The sequence below is a fragment of the Rhinolophus ferrumequinum genome, chromosome 12 (assembly GCF_004115265.2).
Source record: "Rhinolophus ferrumequinum isolate MPI-CBG mRhiFer1 chromosome 12, mRhiFer1_v1.p, whole genome shotgun sequence".
Lineage (NCBI taxonomy): Eukaryota > Metazoa > Chordata > Mammalia > Chiroptera > Rhinolophidae > Rhinolophus > Rhinolophus ferrumequinum.
Window position 1 is genome coordinate 60,471,269 of NC_046295.1, and position 19,226 is coordinate 60,490,494.

Here is a 19,226-nt window from a genome sequence, read left to right on the forward strand (position 1 = left end):
GGAGCATAGTCCTGTGCACAAGGATATGAGAAAGGGAAGTTGGAGATAGGAACATATCATTAAGTTCAAAAACTCCAGATCAGCTGGGAAGTCTTAGGCAAGGACAGGGGAGAGATTAGGGAAGGAGGTGACTTGTGCTTGAGAATACAGTGGGAAGGAGGCCAGCAGAAGGGTCCCGCTGGTCTAACTCATGGCCATATGGGACTGAAGCTAAAGCCTTTCTCTAATTCTGATCCTCAGCTCCTCCCCCAACACACCTCCCCCAAGCCCCGCCCAAATACAGAAGGTCCATCAGCTCAGCCTGATTTCCTTATTTTGGGGTACTAAGAAACACTTTTTTAAAAACGGATACATGTTACAATTAAAGTTTATATTTAGTGTGCATGGGTTTTTTTTTTTTTTTTTCCTCTTGAAAATCTGTAGTAAAGTATGTCTTACAATAAATTTCTTGCCAAGTGGAGGAAGAAGTCTGTCTAAGTTCCAGACACTGGCCAGGGCCTGGGTTGAACAGCACACAGTCCCTGCTTTCAAGGCACTTACAGTTCGAGGGAGGGAGACAGGGAATTAAGCAGATGGTGCTGCAGGAAACAATGCCTGGGAAATTCAGGAACACCTAGAGGGGTCTCAACCCCGCCCTGGAGTGCCAGGCAGGGCTTTCTAGAGGAAGTGGTTCTCAACTGGGGATGATTTTCCGCTCTGTCTATGGTGAGACCAGTGGAAACACTTTGGTTGTCCCTACTAGGGGCGATGGGGGTTGGGAAGAGAGATGCTCCTGGCAGGTAGTGGGTACTGGCTGGGGATACTGCTAAACATCCTCCAGTGCCTGGGACAGCTCACAGCCAACATCATCTGGCCCCAAATGTCAGTGGTGCCAAAGTTGGGAAACCCTGGTCTAAATTGAGACTGAAGGATGGATGCAAATTGGTGGTGCTGGGGAGGGAGTCAGGTTGGAGAGGGTGATAAGTATCCAGGGAAGAGAGTTATTTAAACAGAGTGTGGGCTATGCATGGTGGAGAATGGCGTGGAAGTAATAGTCTAGTTAGATAGCATTTAAAGTATCCTTTCATTGGTCCGAAGGAGGTCATTCCTGGCCGTGGTGAATTTGTTTTAGCAGAATGGGAGTTACAAAAGCCATGTAGAGGACTGAAGGAGAAGTAAGGAGCATGAAAGCAGTTTGTCTGTAAAAAGGAGGATTAATGGTAATAATGGCAATTATAATTAAGTCCTCCTATATACCAGGAATTATGCCAAATGTTTTGTGTTCATTATCCGGATTATTGCACACAACAACCCTGTGAAATACGGATTTCTTTGTATGGATGAGGAAATGGAGGTTTAGGGAATTTAAATAGTTTGTCAAAGATTCATATAGCTCATAAATCATGGGGTTGGGATGCAACCGTAGGTGGCTTTGACTGTGTTTCTGTTGTCTCCCCAGGGAAGAAGATAGGCCAAGGGACATGGGTGGGGTTGGGGGTGGGGGAAGATAGGAGGTTTTCTTCCTGGAGAGGAGAGTTTAAGATGGGAATGACTTAGCTAGCAGTCAGAGAGAAATTGAAAATGAAGATCAGATGGGATCAAGAGCCCACGTTGGGGAATCAGCCTTAGGCCACAGGGAGTGGGGAGGAGCGAGAGCTACGCCTTCCATTGTGGCCGGAGAAGGGGGAAAGGATAGATGCCCATAAGGATGAGGAAGGGAAAGACAGACAAGATAGAAGCCTCGTTCTCTTAATTAGACACGGAGGAATGAGAGATAGGTAAACATCAGGCTGTTGGGTGGAAACCATGAATTTGCGGGGACACCAATCTGAGGGTAGGCAAAGAGAAGCTTGGAGGAAACACTGATTTAGACAGATCGAAGGTAGAGATTTTCCTAATCGTTATAAGGGAAGGACAACCGGTTAGACTCATAATTTGGTTTCAGGAGTTCATTCTTACAATTTTCTCTCCACCTACTTAAATTCCTTTAAGGAGCAGATGGAGTTGTAACATTTCTTTTCACAGAACTAGAAGACTTTTAAATGCATAGGTGGAGCAATTTGCTTGAGAATTGAGTATATGCAGAAGTAATCAATTAAAAATGGTTTCATGACCTTAAGGTTGGAGTTCCTAAAATCACTGGATATGAATCATCAGAGATTATTGACTTGAGGAGTCATTACAGCGTTCCACACAGGGTAGGATAAGAAATGCTCAGTTGGCAGGATTCGTGGGCACTTGGTCCTGTCCAGAATGTCCACAGAGACATTTGGTCCACGCCCAAAGGTCTTTGATATTTGGTCCTGTCCAAAAAGTCCATAAGTAGTTTTGGGCCATGCCGACCCACCCACCTAACCCCATGTGCCACGAGCAGCCAGGCTGCTACCTTTTTGGTAACCATGAAGGGTCATTATTGCCAGTACAACCACAACACCATTATTGGACCAGTAAAACTTGATCATATTTTTATGTATTAATCCTGTAAACCAAAAGTATAAATAAACGTTACGGGTTATTTGAACCCAGGGATATTTTCTAGGCATGGACGTTTTTGACAGGAACAAATATCAAGGACATTTTGGCTTGGACCAAGTGTCTCCATGAAATTTTGGACAGTACCAAATGTCCTGCAAGGGTTGGCAGAAGAGTCAACATTCTTAGTAACCTGAGTTATTAAACCATTGATAACCAATACCTTGCCAGATCACTCCAGTGCTTTACATTTAACGATTGTTTTAAAAGTTAAAGTAATAAAATCTTGTGGAAAAAAATTTAAGTAGAAAGTGAAAATGTTGTTTACCTGGGCCGTCACCCAGGTAATTTACCTTACTTGTAAATTTTGGTAATTTTCTTTTTCCAATTATTATTTCTCTTTATTTTTTTGTACAAGTGCATTGGCTAGGATTTCCACAACAATAGTGATAATCCTTGTTTGATTGTTGGCTTAAATTTTTATAATGTTTTATCACCGAGTGTGATGCTGAGTATATGAGAGGGTGTGTGTGTGTGTGTGTGTGTGTGTGTGTGTGTGTAAATTATCTTACTACACCATTTTTATTAGAAATGGACCTTGAATTTTATCAAATGCTGTCTAGTCTCTTCTGTATTGTCAAACTATTTTTTTCTCCTTTGATTTTCTAATAAAGTGGAATATAGATTTTCAATATGAGAAAATCTATAGTATTGAATATATATTGAAAATCCTGCAGTGAATTCCATTTGATCACGGAATAATATTCCTTTGATGTGCACCTGGATTTTATTTTGAATTTTTGCTTCAATATTTATAAGTTCATTGACTTGCTTTTATTGTTGTTGTTGTTATTATTATTATTAATTGTTTCGGAGTAAGCCCTGGTATCTATGTTATACTACAATGTACTTGGAAATACATTGGTGAAACTCTTATGCTTTAGGCTTTGGACCAGTTTAAAAAGTATCTGATTTACTGATTTCTTTGAAGACTCTCTTGTGGTTAGGTTGGCTCTTTGCTTCCTAGTCTTTCATTGTTGTGGTTTCTTCTTGAATTAACTTAGGTAATGTGTGTGTTTCTAGACAACCATGTACTATATTTAAGTTTACAAATACTACTAAGAGTTGTACGTAATCATTTTGAATTATATTAGGTTGGTGCAAAAGTAATTGCAGTTTAAAAGGTTAAAATTAATTGTAAAAATCACAATTACTTTTGCACCAACCTAATTTTCCTTTACATTTGTGGATATTTTCTGCTCTTATCCTTAATTTTCTATATTTGTGTTTTGCCCCCCCCCCCCCCCGCCTTTTAAAATTAGGCTAGATAGTGTTTTTTAATTTTATACTGTATTATATTTTTTGAAAACATAAGTGGTTGCTTGGTTAGTTTTATTGCTTTTTGATTCCTAATTTTCTATATCTTAATTAAATCCTTCCTTTTTCTTCTTACTTTGAGTAAGATGTTTAATTCATTTAGTATTATTATTTCTTGATTTGTAAGAAGTATTATTATTTCTTCATTTATAATTTTCATAGAGCTATGAAATTTCCTCTAAGTATAGGTTTTAGCAAATTTCACATTTTATATACATAACATTTTTAAAGTCACATTCTGCAATTGAGTTTTTATTTCTGGTTATACCAGAAATTGTTTAGGAGAATGTTAAAAAATATGTTTCCAAGTGTTTGGAATGTTTTGTTTTCCTTTTTGTCCCCTAAGTTTTGTTGCATTGTAAGTAGAAATTATAGACTGTTTTTTCCATTTGTAATTTATTATCTCTTAATTCTGGCATTATAAACTCTTGTAAACCTCCACGGGCATTTGAAAACCTTTGCAAGTGTCCCACAGTCGCTTGAAATGAAATATGTTTTTTGTTTCCAGGGTATGGAATTTGAAATGTGTCTCTTAACTCAATTCCATTAATTATATTAATTCTATCCTTAGTTGTCTTTCTGCATTTAATCTATTAAGTGCTGTGTCTGTTTCTTCTTATATCTGTTGCCATTTTTTTTTCTTTATTTGGTGATGGGGGTATAATATGATAAATCTTCATTGTGGATTGTACATTTTTACGTTATTAAGTATTCATCCTTAAACTTTTAAAATTATAGTTTATTTTCCTTTACATCTGTGGATATTTTCTGCTTATCAAGCTTTTTTGATAAACTTACAAGTTTTTATATCTTGAATTTAACCATGAATAATATTTATTATGATCCCTACTTTTCCTTTCTTGAAGATCTTAGATATCATTACTTTAAAACGTCTTGTGTCATTTTGTATGTATGTGTGGGTCTCTCGGAGACAAAATGCAATTAGACTTTGTTTTTGAATCTACTCTGGGGATATTTTCCACAGGAGTTGTCCAATTCACATTTATTGATATAACATATATACTTGATTCTAATTAATTTTTTGCACTTTCTTGCATATTTCTGTGCAATTTCCTCTGTCTTTTAATACATGGTCTGTGTTTTCTTTGATTAAAAATAATTAAAAGCTATAGAGTCTGTTTTTATTTTTATTACTAATTAAATTTTAAACTTTAATTAGTGTGCTTTATACCTCTATTGGGGGAGTTTTCAACTTCAGAAAGAACGACTATCAAGTATTTATTTATGTCCTGCTATGAAAGTCGAGAATATTCTCCCACTTATATTTATCTTCTAATGCTGCTTCACCCTCACCTCTTTATTTTTATTATTATGCTTGAGGATTTTCCCCCGTTTTATTGTTCCTATTATATGGAATACTTTATTGTTACTATATTTATAACATTTAAGGGATTATAATTTTGTTTTGCGATTATTATAAATTATTCAATCTTAGCTCTCAATGTAAGTGGGTTCAGTGCTCACGTCCTCTGCTTACGTCTAAATCCCTATTCTTGAGATCTTGATTTTGAATCTTCTGTTGGTTGGATATATTATATCGCTGAGTAGATTTTGAAGAAGATTTAACAAGTGCTGTATTCCCTGATGCTTATTGGAAATTGCATTTGTATTACTTTTATACATGGTTACGACCTTAGTTGAGGCTGAATATTTAGATCATGCTCTCTCTTTCTCAAGCCTCCGCAGACATCCCTTTGCTCCTTTCTATCATTGAATGCTACTGTGAAAAACTCAGAGGCTCTTTTCCCCTGTAATTGACTAATTTTTAAAAATCTTGATTTTATGGAATCCAATGTTTATCCTTGAAAATTCTATTACTTTACCAAGATGTCTCAATTTTGATGATTCTGTTATACTTTTTCCTGGAACATTAGATATTCCTTTATTTCAACGAAGGTATTTTTTTTATCACAGATTTGAGCATATTTTGTTTTGCTCTGTTTTGTTTTGCTGTCTACTTCTAGAATACCTTTTATCTGTATGTTGGATCTCTATTTTCAGACCTTCTTATCTGTCATCTTCTCTACTTGCTTTCATCTACTTGTCCTTCTCCTCTGCATTTTTGTCAGTTTTTTGAAGACTGTTTTTCACGTTATCAACTTTGTTTTTGGTTTGTGGATTTTTACTTCTTATTACTTTAATATATTTATTGATTCTGCAATGATACTATTTTTGTCATCAGTTTCTTTCTTCAACTGCCAGCTCCCCTTTCATCTCATTGTGATATCTTATCATCTTATCTTTGATCTTTTCTAGTATCCCTGTTAATTGTTGTATATAAATTTCTTCTGTGCCCTGTTCTTTCAAAATAGATTATTCATTGGTCTTTTCCATGCCCTGTTTCTTTCTGTCGCCCCTTTTTCCTCCTCAGTTCATTTTTCTTTTCCCTAACTTAATTGTCTTCGATTGGGACATAACTATCAGAACTTTCCCTTGCCCCCTAAACAATGATGGTAATATCTCTTTAAATTTCTTCCCTGAGTCCTGCTTAATTCTGCTTTAAGAACCTGATTTTGGGTCTTTGTGGTGTGTCTTTCTTCGGTAGCCCTGCAGCAGTGTATAAAAGTCATGATTAGGTTTCTAGGCAAGACACAGTTGATGAATTTTATCTCTGTGATTCTGAGTTTTAAGTCCTACTTTTGATTTGAGGGCCTTATTGGTCTGTTGGTTTGGTGTGGCCAAACTTTATTTTTCTTTGTTTATGTCTTCCTCTTTCTTTCCCTTCAGCCAAGCCTTTCTTTGTTTGCATTTTGAGACAATTAGCCACCATATTCCCCAGACGCCCCTTCGTAGGCTTAAAGCACACATCCTTCTTTTGAGGGATTTCCAAATGTGAAAACACATCTCTGTTTTCAGATGTTTATTCTTACTGTGAATTTAGTCTTGTTCTGTACCTTTAGTGTAATAATCAAATAACTACTCCAAGTTTGGAGGTGTTTTCTATTGACTTTATCACGAAAACCTCCTGTCATGTTAGAGTCTAGGGTCCCGAGGATTTTCTGAAACTCTTAGTATTTTCTTGATAAAATACTCCAGTTCTTTCCTTTGTGGATTGCCACATCCCACTTTAGAAATTCAAGGATACCATGTCCTGAACTGTTCTGAGGTTTTTAAGGGACATGAATATCAGCAGCATGGCATTGTACAGTGTTTACTCTTTCAAAGATAACAACTTTGTCTTTTGCGAGTGTGCTCTCACTAGCTTCTGAGGCTGGATCCTGCAACTTAGTGTTTTCCCATTAATGGCTAAAAAGTGAAATATTTGTAAACATTAGTCCTCCTAGGCTCTTTAAAGACTTCAAAGCTATTATCATATTCACTCCATCAATAGCGTTTGTAAGTAGGGTGCCCATGCGATAGAGAAGGGGACTTGCCATTATCGCTGATAGTCCTAGGGACCATTGCATGCAAGAAGGAAGTTTTAAACTTGATCTTAAAACCTGAATGGACATCAGAATCACCCTGCCAGTTTGTTAAAATAGATTGCTGGGCCCTACCCCCAGAGTTTCTGATTCATTAAGTCTGGAGTGGGAGGTGAGACTTTATATTTCTAATGGGTTGTTGGGTGATGCTGCTGCTGCTTTAGGAGCCCCTCTTTGAGAACCATTGTCTCAAACGATGGAAATTCCTTCGGTCTTCAAAGTGTAGGTAAAAGTATTCTGCAGGGAGGCAAAACATGAACAAACATGCACATCTCTGCATCTTCTTGATTTCTAAGCCATTCTCGTCATTACGATAAGAGAGAGACTTTTTTAATAAGAGACCCTTATGGAGAGTATTTCTGGTACATTTTGTTTGTTTATATCTAACAAATGGATACAGATATTTACTAGGAATATAGGTAAGTAAAGGATAAATATATAAATAAATACATGTATTAGTAAATGTGGTAAAATACTCCAAGTTGCAGCTGGTTTCAGAACACCGTCTATGATTTGATGTGAAATTTGTTATCAATAGTATTCTGGAATTAATTGGGCTGAACTGCCCACTAGCTCTGCCAGGAGAAGACTGGCTTCCTTGCCAGGCGTTTGTGGGACTGACTGCTCTTCTCCTCTCCGTTTTAAATGAACTGACCCTGGTATTTCCAGATACCCCTAAGGCTCATTCAGCCAGCCCCTTCAGCGTCTTTGTTGGCAGTGCACATTTTCCATAAGAAACAAGACGATGTTTCTCATGGGGTAGATTTGGCAGGCATAAAGCTACTATATAACCTTGTTCTGATTCCATGAGGTTGGATTCTGAAGAAAGATAATCAGTGTTATAGCTCTTGTTCTTCTGTGTATACCTTTGTCAGCAACTTTCAGTCTTCCAAATGCCTTTCCAAAGTATGAGCACACTGCTTGCATGCCTAAGGAGATCTTTGAACAGTCAAACTGCAGACGATGGATTTTGCACCTTTGCAGTTGCTCTCCAGAGTGTAGAATTCAGAGCAGAGGAGACACTGGGGGTTATTCTGGAATCTGTCTCTGCAGTGAATAAAGACGAGTGTTACTGAGAATATATGTGGGGCATGGACTTTAAGTGTGAATAGCTATTAATGAACCAGGTAACATTTCTAGAGTGTCTTTACTGCCGATTTCCATTCTCAAATTATGGAATTCAAAAGACTTTTTTTTTTTTTCTGGCTTCAGCGAGTTTGTGTTCCAGAAGCCTTGAGCAGGTGACTTTTCCTGAGACCTCAGGTTCATTATCTGAAAAATGAAGATATTGGACCAGGTTGGACTACATGGTCTATAACATCTCCTCTTTAATGATGTTATGAGCCTATAGATAATTACCTTTTAGACTTAATTCTTTATTTGATTTGAGGAAGTCACGAGTAACATATTGTTTCAGTACTTTACAAGGAAGCAAAGTAGAGAAAACGCTGCTCCTGCCTTCATCATACTTCCCTCCACTGAAAACGTTTATAGGGTATTGAGCTATAACAGAGAATGGTTCCTCAGACTTTCCAGAATCCTGGCAAACAAGAATTAAAAGGTGTTTGTGGAGGGAGGGCCACCAAATAGTCTCAAGTGCAGCCTCAGGTGATGACTCCAAGTGTCATGTCAGTTCGGGGTAGCCTGGCAGAGTTACAACTATGTGAGTGGGATGATGCAGTCCGAGCACCTTCCTCGTGGATGATAACGAGGAAAAGGAAGACGAGCACTTAGTCAAATATCAAGGACAAGTGGGGACTTAGAATTCTTGGCATCCCAGTAGTCAGCTCCTCACTGGGATGTGGCTTCAGGAGCTTCATTAGTTGGAGTGGGCGAGCGTTACATAGCATTAAGTGTTGTTTCGTTTTGTTTTTCTGGCCATGGAGACTCTCTGGAATTGATTTGGTTCCTTGAATTGGTACCACTGGTTAATACTGTCCTGGAAAGCAGGCATGCATACACTCATTCATACCGCAAATCTCATCAGGGCCAGACCTGTGCTGGCCCCTGGGGATATAAGAACCAAAAGGAACACATTACTCGTCTTCTGAAGAGTGATTTTGAGTAGCCTGGGGCACCATCAGTTTGAGAGAAGATAATTTTACATGTTGAACAGGAGAAAATGTGCATCGTGTTTTTCACAGAAATTTTGGTTGGAGGCCACATGCTAAATGTAGAACTTGACCATTTTTAATGACATGGACTCCTTACCCACAAAGCCTCAGGGTCATTAACAGTGCCAAGGACCTTATCACTCAAAAAAAGGATGGACTGGTCACATGCTTTAATCTTGGAGTTTTCTTGAAAACTGTTCAGGAAAACACCCAAATCAGAAAAATAAAACTAAAAACTTGAGATATCATATGACGTGAAGGCTGCTAAGATCACTTAGAAACATAGAGTCATAAAATCTTTGAGCTGCAAGAGAACTTGCTGATCATCTAGTACAGAGATTTGCCAGCCAGGGCTCCATGAAAGGCATATAAAGGTGGGTTATATGCAGAGACTGAAAAGGTCTAGAGACTATTTGTGACTGGATTTCCAGCCTCTGCACTGTTGATATTTCGGACCACATCACTCTTTGTTGTTGGGGCTGTCTTGTGCATTGTGGAATGTTTGACCGAATCCCTGGCCTCCAGCCACTAGAAGCCAGGAGCACCCTCCTACAGTTGGGAGAACCCAAAATGTCTCCCGGTACTGCCAGATACCCCTGGTCTGGGGAAGGAGAGGGTGTGAAACTGCTCTATGATAACATAGGGTTAGTAGAAGAATCTAACGATCATGACCAATCTTTTAATGTTTGATTAGAATCCTATAATTCAGAAGCCCTGATTCATTCATTTGTTCATTCATTCAAGACATTTGCTGAGTACCTGTTGTGTGAAGTGTCCCCAGTGCTAAAGATAGCAACGTGAATAGACAGGCATGGACCTGATCTCAGCGTGCTTATGTTCTAGCGGAGGAAGACAGACCATAAACAAACAGGTATCATGTCAGCACTGAAGGAACTAAAGCATTGTAACGTGATAGAAAGTGAGTGTGGTCAGGGTTGTGGATAGGGGACTGGATTTCATGGAGGTGGGGAGTGCGGGCTATTGTTACATGGAGTTGTCAGGGAAAACACCTTGGAGGATGGAACCTTGGAGCCCAGACTTAAATGATGAGGAGTCAGCCATACAAAATTGGGCATTTGCCTCTGAATAATAATAAAAAGTAAGGGAATGAATTAAGTCGGAAAAAAATCTTTCAAAATATGAGAAGGAAATCTTGTAAAACACATGTCCTTTGTACAAAAAGGTTGAACTTCATAATTTAATCTCTTCATTTAGCAAAATGATCCAAGTAAAGACTTCAAAAGACTTGCTCAAGGTGAAGATGGCAGGCAGTCATCACACCTGCTGGGAACAAATTCTTTTATTTGCTAGGTAGGCTTTCTGTACCCTTGTCATCTCCTCCTCCTCCTCCTCCTCCTCCTCCTCCTCTTCCTCCTCCTCTTCCTCTTCTTCCTCTCCCTCCTGTTTCTCCTCCTCCTCCTCCTCTTCTCCCTCCTCCTTCTCCTCCTCCTCCTCTCTCTGCTCCTCTTCCTTTTCCTCCTCCTCCTCCTCCTCCTCTTGGTCTTCCTTCTCTTCCTTTTTTTTTTTTTTTTTTGAATAGCCCAGTAGTGAATACCTGAGCTGAGAATCCTAAGTTTGTTGGGCAAAAGTGAGATTTATCATTAAGGATTCATGGAATGTAGGCTTGGCCAAGTACCTGAGCACTCTAGTGTTTTCACATGGTGATAAATTCTACTGTTATGTTTAGAGACAAATGTCTTAACTTTCTGCTTAGAAGTTCTTGGGGTGCAGTGATTTTTAGGAGTAAACTTATTTGCTGCAGGTAGATTGGGGATTATGAAGGGGCAAGAAATTTTTTAGCTATCTTTAAAAAAAAAAATCCTAGTTTTGGGGTATCTGCCAGTTCCATACATAAACACATACTGTGTTCTCCCTATTATATGATTCTATTAATTTGTTGGAACATGGGTGGGAAAACTAATGGATCTAAATGGGCCATTTGGTTGGTTTAATAAGGAGGAAGGACAGCCTTCTAATGGCTTCTGCTATAGGTAGAGAAAAAAAAATCACAGTATCCTTGGGTAGGAAGACTTGACAGTGTTTATGATCCACACAAGCCCAGCCATTATTCACCTTGCCAGAAAGCAGTCTGTTTAGGGGCTTTATTCTGACAGGGTAGTTAGATCAGGAACTATGTTTGGAGAGGGACAGATAGACCTAGGTGACAGGCTTGTGTAATCAGGTTTGTCAGATATAAAAAATTAAATTGGAAAGGTCACTGAATTGCTTGGTTCAGGGCTTTGTATGCCACTGATACAGGCAGACTTGGGACAATTCTCATCTAAAGGAAGTAACTTGTCTGAATTTTCTGAGCAAACCAAGAGTACAAGGTGATGAGCAAGTCTCAGCGGAATTAGATTGGGATTTTTATGGGCTTTTTCCCAAATAAAAGAAGTTCTTCTAGCAAAACTTTCTTATACTCTCCACAAGTCAACCCAACATCATGTTTGGGTCTTTTTTCTTTTTTCTTTCTTTTCTGCATGGTAATTAAGAGCAAGGTAAGTTGTTAAAATAGTTTTTGGATTCACTCACCAAAACTAGAATTTAGACCTTGTGTGGTTGGTGGGACCTTCTGCGCCAGGAACAGTTAGGGCCATGAAGACACACCCAAGGCTTGAGGTTAGTCAAGCTTTCAAACCCTAAGAGGAGGTACTCAATGTACGTGTACAGTTAGGTCTTTTGTCATGTGGAAGATGACTTTCACTGCAGCTTCTGCTTACTTTGCGTCTTAATCAGTTCCATAATGAAGACCCAGCAGCATATCTGCAGCTTCCCTTTAATTTTACAATTTTTGTAATGAGAGTAGAAACCCAGCCAGCATTCTGAAGAATCTATAAAGGAACACCATGATTTTCTGTCTCTGCCTTTTGGGTGAGGTTTGGCCCTAGGGGAGAGAAATCAGTTATCTCTTGTTCTAAATGCTAGGGCAAGAATGGCTTCAAAGTTTCCAAGGAACTTCTGCTGGGCTCATGACATTTCAGAGAATTCAGTCAACACCAAGAGTGGTTTCCATCATTTGAAAGAACCAAATGAGCTGAGATCTCATTTGTCATGGTTGCCTTTGAGAGTTTTAGTGTGAGGAGGCATTTTGTTTTGTTTTGTTTCTCAAGGAGAATATTGTGAGGACACTTCTCAGAATTAGTTATCTAGTGAACTGCTGGTCCCCTTTGCAGACAATGAAGCCTGAAGCTACTGAGATACCACCCTGCTTCCTCCCTTTCTTTTCTAGTCCCTTCTCTCCTCTTTTATCTCTTTGTTCAAATCACACGCTTCCTTTTCTAAGGACAGGGGAGCTGGCAGACTGCCTATTGGCCTGTTGGCCTCAATTAGCCTTATATCATTGCAAAGGAATGCATGAATTCTCCAGAAGGTATGTACTATCTCTTTCTGTATTAGACACTCACTACCTGCTTTCATAACAGGTCACTCAGCCAGAATCGCTTCTTATTTACATACCTGAATTTTCTTTTTAGTCATTTCGATTACATCCCTATATGCTCATCTCATTTTAATGATGATCCCAGAGGTATCTGTTATAAAATATTACTCCAACATGCTCTGTAATACTTGAAAAATTTACGCAGGAGGACAAAGCTAAAACAAGATAACCTGAAGACTTACATTCTTGACCAGAAGGTGACTGGGTTATTCAACTGCAGATTGCCTGCTTCAGACTTGACGCTGTGTACAAGGTCCCACAGATGGACCAGGCCAACCACATAGAACAGAGGCCACATGCATTGGCAGGATTCAAGGTCTCATGGTATTTCTCTGCTACTATTTAAATTCAGTCTCATATTGGGGGTTACATATGTGATTGCAAATTAATTCTTTCTCTTCTGAAAATTTGGTTTTGAAGAACAGCTGTGTCTCCCTTCTGAATTCCTTAATTATTTATCCTCCCTGATATGTTAAACCTTTCATTAGTGTGTTGAATTGCCAAGAGTACACAGAACTGCTTAGATCATGTAGCAAACAGTATAAACATTTGATAGGACATTTGAAGACACCACATGGTGAGCCAGGATCTGTAGTAGTACCAAATGCCGTGGGGTTGATGGAGGTAGCTTGTTGTCAGAAGTTCTTTGTTGGTTCATTTTGCTGGTTTATTTTTTTAAATCTATAACATAGGAATAGTACATACGTCATTTATACTTGAATTCAGAAGGGGACTGACTCCTAACCGACAGGTCTCCTATTAATTTGGCGTGCACTTGCTCATATCTGAGTTCAAATTAAATAAAAAATTAATTATTTATATGTGTGTGTGTGTGTGTGTGTGTGTGTATATATATAGAGAGAGAGAGAGAGAGAGAGAGATTCCTTAACCACTTACTGTTCCTGTTACTGGAAGAAGATGGATTTCGCCTTAGTTTTTCAGTCTGGCCCTCTTTGGAAAGATGCTTTAAATGGTTTTTAAATTATTAGGACTCCCACTTTGACCATGACAAGAGTAGATGATAAGTAGTGATACAGATCAACCCTTGTTGCTAAGAGTAGCAACCCAACATTCAGAAGTGGATTAGTTAGTGATCAACCTCCCCACCCATTTTTCATCTAAAGCAAGAAAAGTCCGCCCAAACCACGGTCCTGGGGCTTGCAAATAGAAACGCTAACCTCCCCACACACCCCACAGCTCTTTGCCCTCATCATATCAACAATTTCCCATCTGCAAATATGTTTGTAAAATGATCTTTAGGCTCCTGATTTTTCTGTTTTTCTAGTTGAACTATTTATTCCAAAGTTTATGCATTCCACTACCTGTCCTTGGATAACTGGGTTTTTTTTGTTTGTTTGTTTGTTTTGTTTCGTTTTGTTTTTCACTTGTAGGAAAGAAAAGTAAGAAAAGCACAAACAACAGGTGCTCACTAAAGCCTTTTATTAGAATTGTGATTCAGGAGAACTGGGGAGTTCAGTGTCTTATAAATGAAACTAGGTTTCTGGAGTGGACAGAGGAAAAGCACCTGATGGTGTTTCTGGTTCTGTTTCTCAAAGGCTTTGAAGGTTATAATTAGTTGCTACTGAGTCCCTGTGGCCGGGGTGCTTCACAGCTTTATTTCTGGTCTGCAGTCCTTCAGGCAAAGAACGGGTTAGATCCAGGCAAGGCTTGCATGTTTAATTTGGACTCTTCCTGGAGACAGTTGGGATTTTGATGACTTGAAGACCACTTTTATACTTCTGGGCCATGCACACTTAAAGAGCAAAGCTCGCCAAGTTGAACTGGGCGAGGGTGGATGGTGGCAGGATTGGGAGAACCCTGTGAAATGTCAAAGGCACCTCCCCCATCTCTAGTTACTTCTGGACAGTGAGTTGGAAGGACTCAGCATGAAGCTGTGGATTGTCTCCTTTCACCTTCACAGGAGGAAAATGGAGGCATCATGGATCCCTGGGATCCTGAGCACAGAGAGTGTGTGGGCAGACAGTATAAATTAAAATTGGTGTTCTTAAGATGGAGAAAGAACAGCCTGTGTCCGTAACTTCCCTTTCCCCATTCTCATGTATATAGTCCAAATGATTAACAAAAATCTTTGGATTTTTTTAAAAACTATGATTTAAAAGTATTTGTCAAATATGGAAAATTGGATTTAGGGTTTCCCTTTGAAACCCTACATTTTGAAATCCCCAAAGTATAAATGTAAATGGAATAAACCAACAACCGATAATAAGTAGTACCAAAGAATAATGGAGAATTAGAATGGTGCAGGGCTTTCATGTTAGGAGGACTAGTCACTGTGGGGGCTAGGTTATTTGAGAATGAGTCCATATTCACCTAGCAGCTGTCATCATGGGTGGTGTTTGGCGTCTAGTCACCTGATGGAAATATTCATTGGGGGTAGGTGATGGGGGTGATTGTTTGATTTATAAATTCATCTCATGACCTTTTGAAATAGCATTCAGAGGCTTCCTCTTCTGCTTTTGATTTTTCTGATTTGGTCAGTGAGGGGGAAAAATTGCTAATCTCATCACAGAATTTTTAAATGAAGTGGATATAAGATTTAGGCTTTTGACTTGAAATCATCATTTGATAGCAGATCAGTCTAGTTTAGCATTTTAGGGTTGCTGCTTTTTCGGGGTTGATGTAGCAGTCAATTATGCAGAGCTTATTTCTCATCTTTTTCCTCGTTGTTGGTTTCTCAGAGGATTACCATCTGCTGCAAAAAACGTACTCTGGTTGACGGACAGGTCGTCCTCAGGTCCAGTTCTCATTGTCTCTCCCCTCTCCTATTCCCTTCGTCTCCTATTTCACTTCTCGCACGTGGGTACATCCTCAGTCTCATAACACATTAAGTTTCTGTTTCTTTGATTGTTTAGACCATGCTGCAATTTCTGTTTTCTTCTCCTGTCAGTGTCTTCGGGAGAAATGTGTACACAAAGACAAAATGGCTTTCAAAGGAGGCGACATCCTCATTTCAGTCCTTGGTGCAGACATCACATTGAAGGCCATTCAGCTGTACCTGATGATGGTTCTCTCCGCAGCCCGGAGATTAACCTCTTCTAAGGCTCTGAGCTATTTTTGAGGTAGAGGACGCAACAATATTAAAGCTAGAACCCATTAGGAAATCACTTTCATCATCTCTTCTTTTTCCAAATCAGTGCCTTTTTTTTTTTTTTTTGATCTCATAACCCTTTAATCTCCTTTGTAGCAAGCAGAACAAGGAGACTGTTGGTTTGTGTTTGCATCCAGCGAAGTTAGAATCCTTGATAACAGCATCAGAAGACACCAAGGTATTAGAGAACTGTATAGAGAGATGAATTTCATCTCTGGGTAGATGACTTAATGCTGAAGGTGCCCTGCTTTCCTTGTGCAGAACCGTAATTTTTGTTGATGTTGTGCAAACCAGGCTCAAACTTTCCAAAAGACACAGCAGAAAGGCTTTTGTTGCATTATTTCTAAAGGCTTGAAGTTTCGAAGGGAAGAGATTTTGTTTTCCTCTCAGCTACACAATGGAGCTTTCAGAGAACCTCTTTTAAAAGGAATAGCTACAGCCTTTGTGTTGAAGGGTGTGTCTGTTGGCAGGGTCTGCTGATGCAGACAGACTGGCTGGTGATTAACAAAGGTCATTAGACTTTGGAATCTGGCAAGCAGAGTCGGATGGTATGTCTTCTGTGTGTGGAAGGACGACTCCCAAGAAGCCAAGGCATTCTGGAGGTCCCCCCACCCCACCCCCAAACCCTTCTATAGAACAGGGTCTGGTCCAGATTGTCCTGCAGTAACCAGTGCTCTGCTGGGACTAAGGGACAAGCATATCAATCATGGGATAAAAGAACCTTCGGAGATCTTGGTGAATGACATTTGAGGAGGAGAAAGGTGCAGCTTTTCGGAAAGAAATGAAAACAGTTCATTCTTTGTTGGGAGAAGAAGAGCATAGGAGGAGCCCAGCCTGCTCTTCCACCGCTCATTTCTGATTGTCAGCCTAGCAGAATCCCAGAGAAGCCATGTTGTGCACGGAGGAGAAGCTCTGAGCTAAAATGGCTGCTCCTAAGCTCAGAGGACTAGGGCAGCTTAGTGAGTCTTAGAGCTTCAGTGACGCAGGAGCTCATATCTCTTGAAAGTGTGATAAACACATTCAGCAGAGCTGTGGCTTGTTTGGCTGAGATGAAAGGACTAAGCTTGGGGGATGGGGAGTGCACACTGGATGATCTGCTTTTTTCTGTGAAGTGTTCTAAATGCAGGAGTCGTCTGCACCATGGAAAAATTTGTTTTCAGGTCTAATGGACTGTGCGAAAGGAGAAGTGGGGTGGGGCCTCAGTGACTGCTGTAATTCGATCCAGAGCTGATAGCAACCTCTTCCACACAATTTGGGTTGGTGCTTAGACATAAAAGCTTGTGTATCTGGAATATTGAGACTTAGTTAGCTGAAAAGACTCTGGTGCACAGTTCAATGTTTATTGAAAAAGGATAAATTTCTGGGTGAAAGAAGAGGAGGTAAATATCTGCGTCTCACTGGGCAAGCTCAGTCTGTCCAGAGCTGGACCTGCCAGAAGTTATTTTAGCAGGCTATCAGCAGGAGTATTCTTTCATAGAAAATCCTCCTGCAATGGCTTCTTTTACTCCATTGACATATTACTAGACTTTGTTCTCTTGCAGGAATAATTTATCTTTTACAATGAAAGTAGAGAAAGTTGCTATACAGTAAAAGTATAGATTTGGTTACAACTTCAGTTCTTGGCCATCTGGTTCTAGATTTCAGTGACTCAGTAGAGTTTGCGGTGAGCTCAATGAAGTACCTAACTCAATTAAGATAATAACTGGGTATCTCAACTCAGGATATATATTAAGATAGGAAGGACTACACCTTCTAATACATTTTTAATTTAATGGTGGGACTCTCCATTGAGTTAGTGTGAAGCTATCTGTATATTTCTAAGCTATCTATATATTTCTGTCCCATAGTAAACAGCAGAATGAAGGTTAGCTGGGCAAGTTTTTTATTCTTCATCAGGTTCACAGATTTTTATGCCCAAGTGTACACTTCATATTTGGAAAGGAAAAGAAGTAGGAAAAGATAAAGTCATGACTTAGAAGCCCCTTTTCAAAACTGTGAGTTTCTGTTGCCTTAATGTAAATTGAGGTACCAAGGTGCAACTTTAAACTAGAAACTGGATTGTCATCTAAAGTTGGTTGTTTGAGAATCTCATGAGAAATATTTTATGACCTAATTAGATTGGAGAAGCTAAGCTGTTAGGTTATAATTGGTAGTTAGTAAAAAGCAAATAACCATTTAGCTCATGGAAAGAAAAAAAAAAAAAACTCCAGCAAAAACGTTTGGGGAAGGGAGTAAAGAGGTGTATCCCAATATCAGTTAAGATATTAAATTAAAATTATTTTAAAATGCTTATTTCTTAAAAATTACTAAGATTGAAATAATAAAAGCTCTCTCTATCACCACTCTGAGATTCAATACTATTTCATCATTTGGTGATAAAACATCAATGTTATATTAAAACAGCAAATAAAGATTAAAATTTGTCCTTTCTTCTGTATGCACATCTTTTTTGCTTCTGAGAAGATTCTAGTTCAAAAAGAAAATAGGTCCAATACAGAACTAAAGTCAGTATTAATTTACCAAGAAATTTGAATTCAGTCAAGAAATTCAGAAAATACTAACACTGTGGAAGGTTTAAGGGTTTTTCTTTACAAATAGCATTAGAAGATATATTCATATCAAGCCAGAAAAAGTTTCTGCTTTTCTTTATTCCTTCTTTGAAGTTAGGAAGTTGAGGACATCATCCCTATTATGTTTGATTGCCTTCCTTTTTGGCCAGTGTTCCAACCGGTAGAGTTCAATACGAGAAATCTGCTGGTATTAGAATTTTCCCATTAGTGGACTGCCGCCCCATCAGCTTGGGGGGTATGCATTTAGTGCATTACCGAAGATGTTTTGTTCTGACTTCTGCCACAGGTTCCTAATGTGAGAGGGTAGACCCAGATCATGGAGGTGCTTCAGTGTGATGGCTGTGACTTCAGAGCCCCGTCTTATGAAGATCTCAAGGCGCACATTCAGGATGTCCACACAGCATTTCTGCAGCCAACTGATGTTGCCGAAGACAATGCTAACGAACCACGATCCGGGTCCATGAATGCCAGTAATCAGACGGAGGTGGAGTTTTCTTCTATAAAGGATGAATTTGTGATTGCAGAGGATTTATCAGGTAAATCTATACTAAACTCGGCATATCTCATGTATATCGTTGCTCTCATCTATTTTGAGCCGGTTGAGGCCATGGTTCTTGATATGCGTGGTTTCTACCGAGTTTCTTGCTCTTCTGAGTCATTTTCGTAGTTTGGGTGTCATGTTTCTCTTCTTGAGTATCGTAGGTTATTGTCCTTTCAGCTTCC

The 19,226-nt window shown here is 39.2% G+C and overlaps 1 protein-coding gene across 5 annotated transcripts in view; it reads left to right on the forward strand.

Annotated features, from left to right (window-relative positions):
- The window catches only part of ZNF462 (zinc finger protein 462), a 131,914-nt gene that overhangs the window by 37,179 nt on the left and 75,509 nt on the right, over window positions 1-19,226 (forward strand). For all 5 annotated transcript variants that reach the window (XM_033123997.1, XM_033123996.1, XM_033123998.1 and 2 more), the window contains exon 2: window positions 18,790-19,039. In XM_033123997.1, the coding sequence (XP_032979888.1) occupies window positions 18,820-19,039 (220 nt within the window). In that variant the 5' untranslated portion in view covers window positions 18,790-18,819. The remainder of the gene's footprint in view (window positions 1-18,789; window positions 19,040-19,226) is intronic.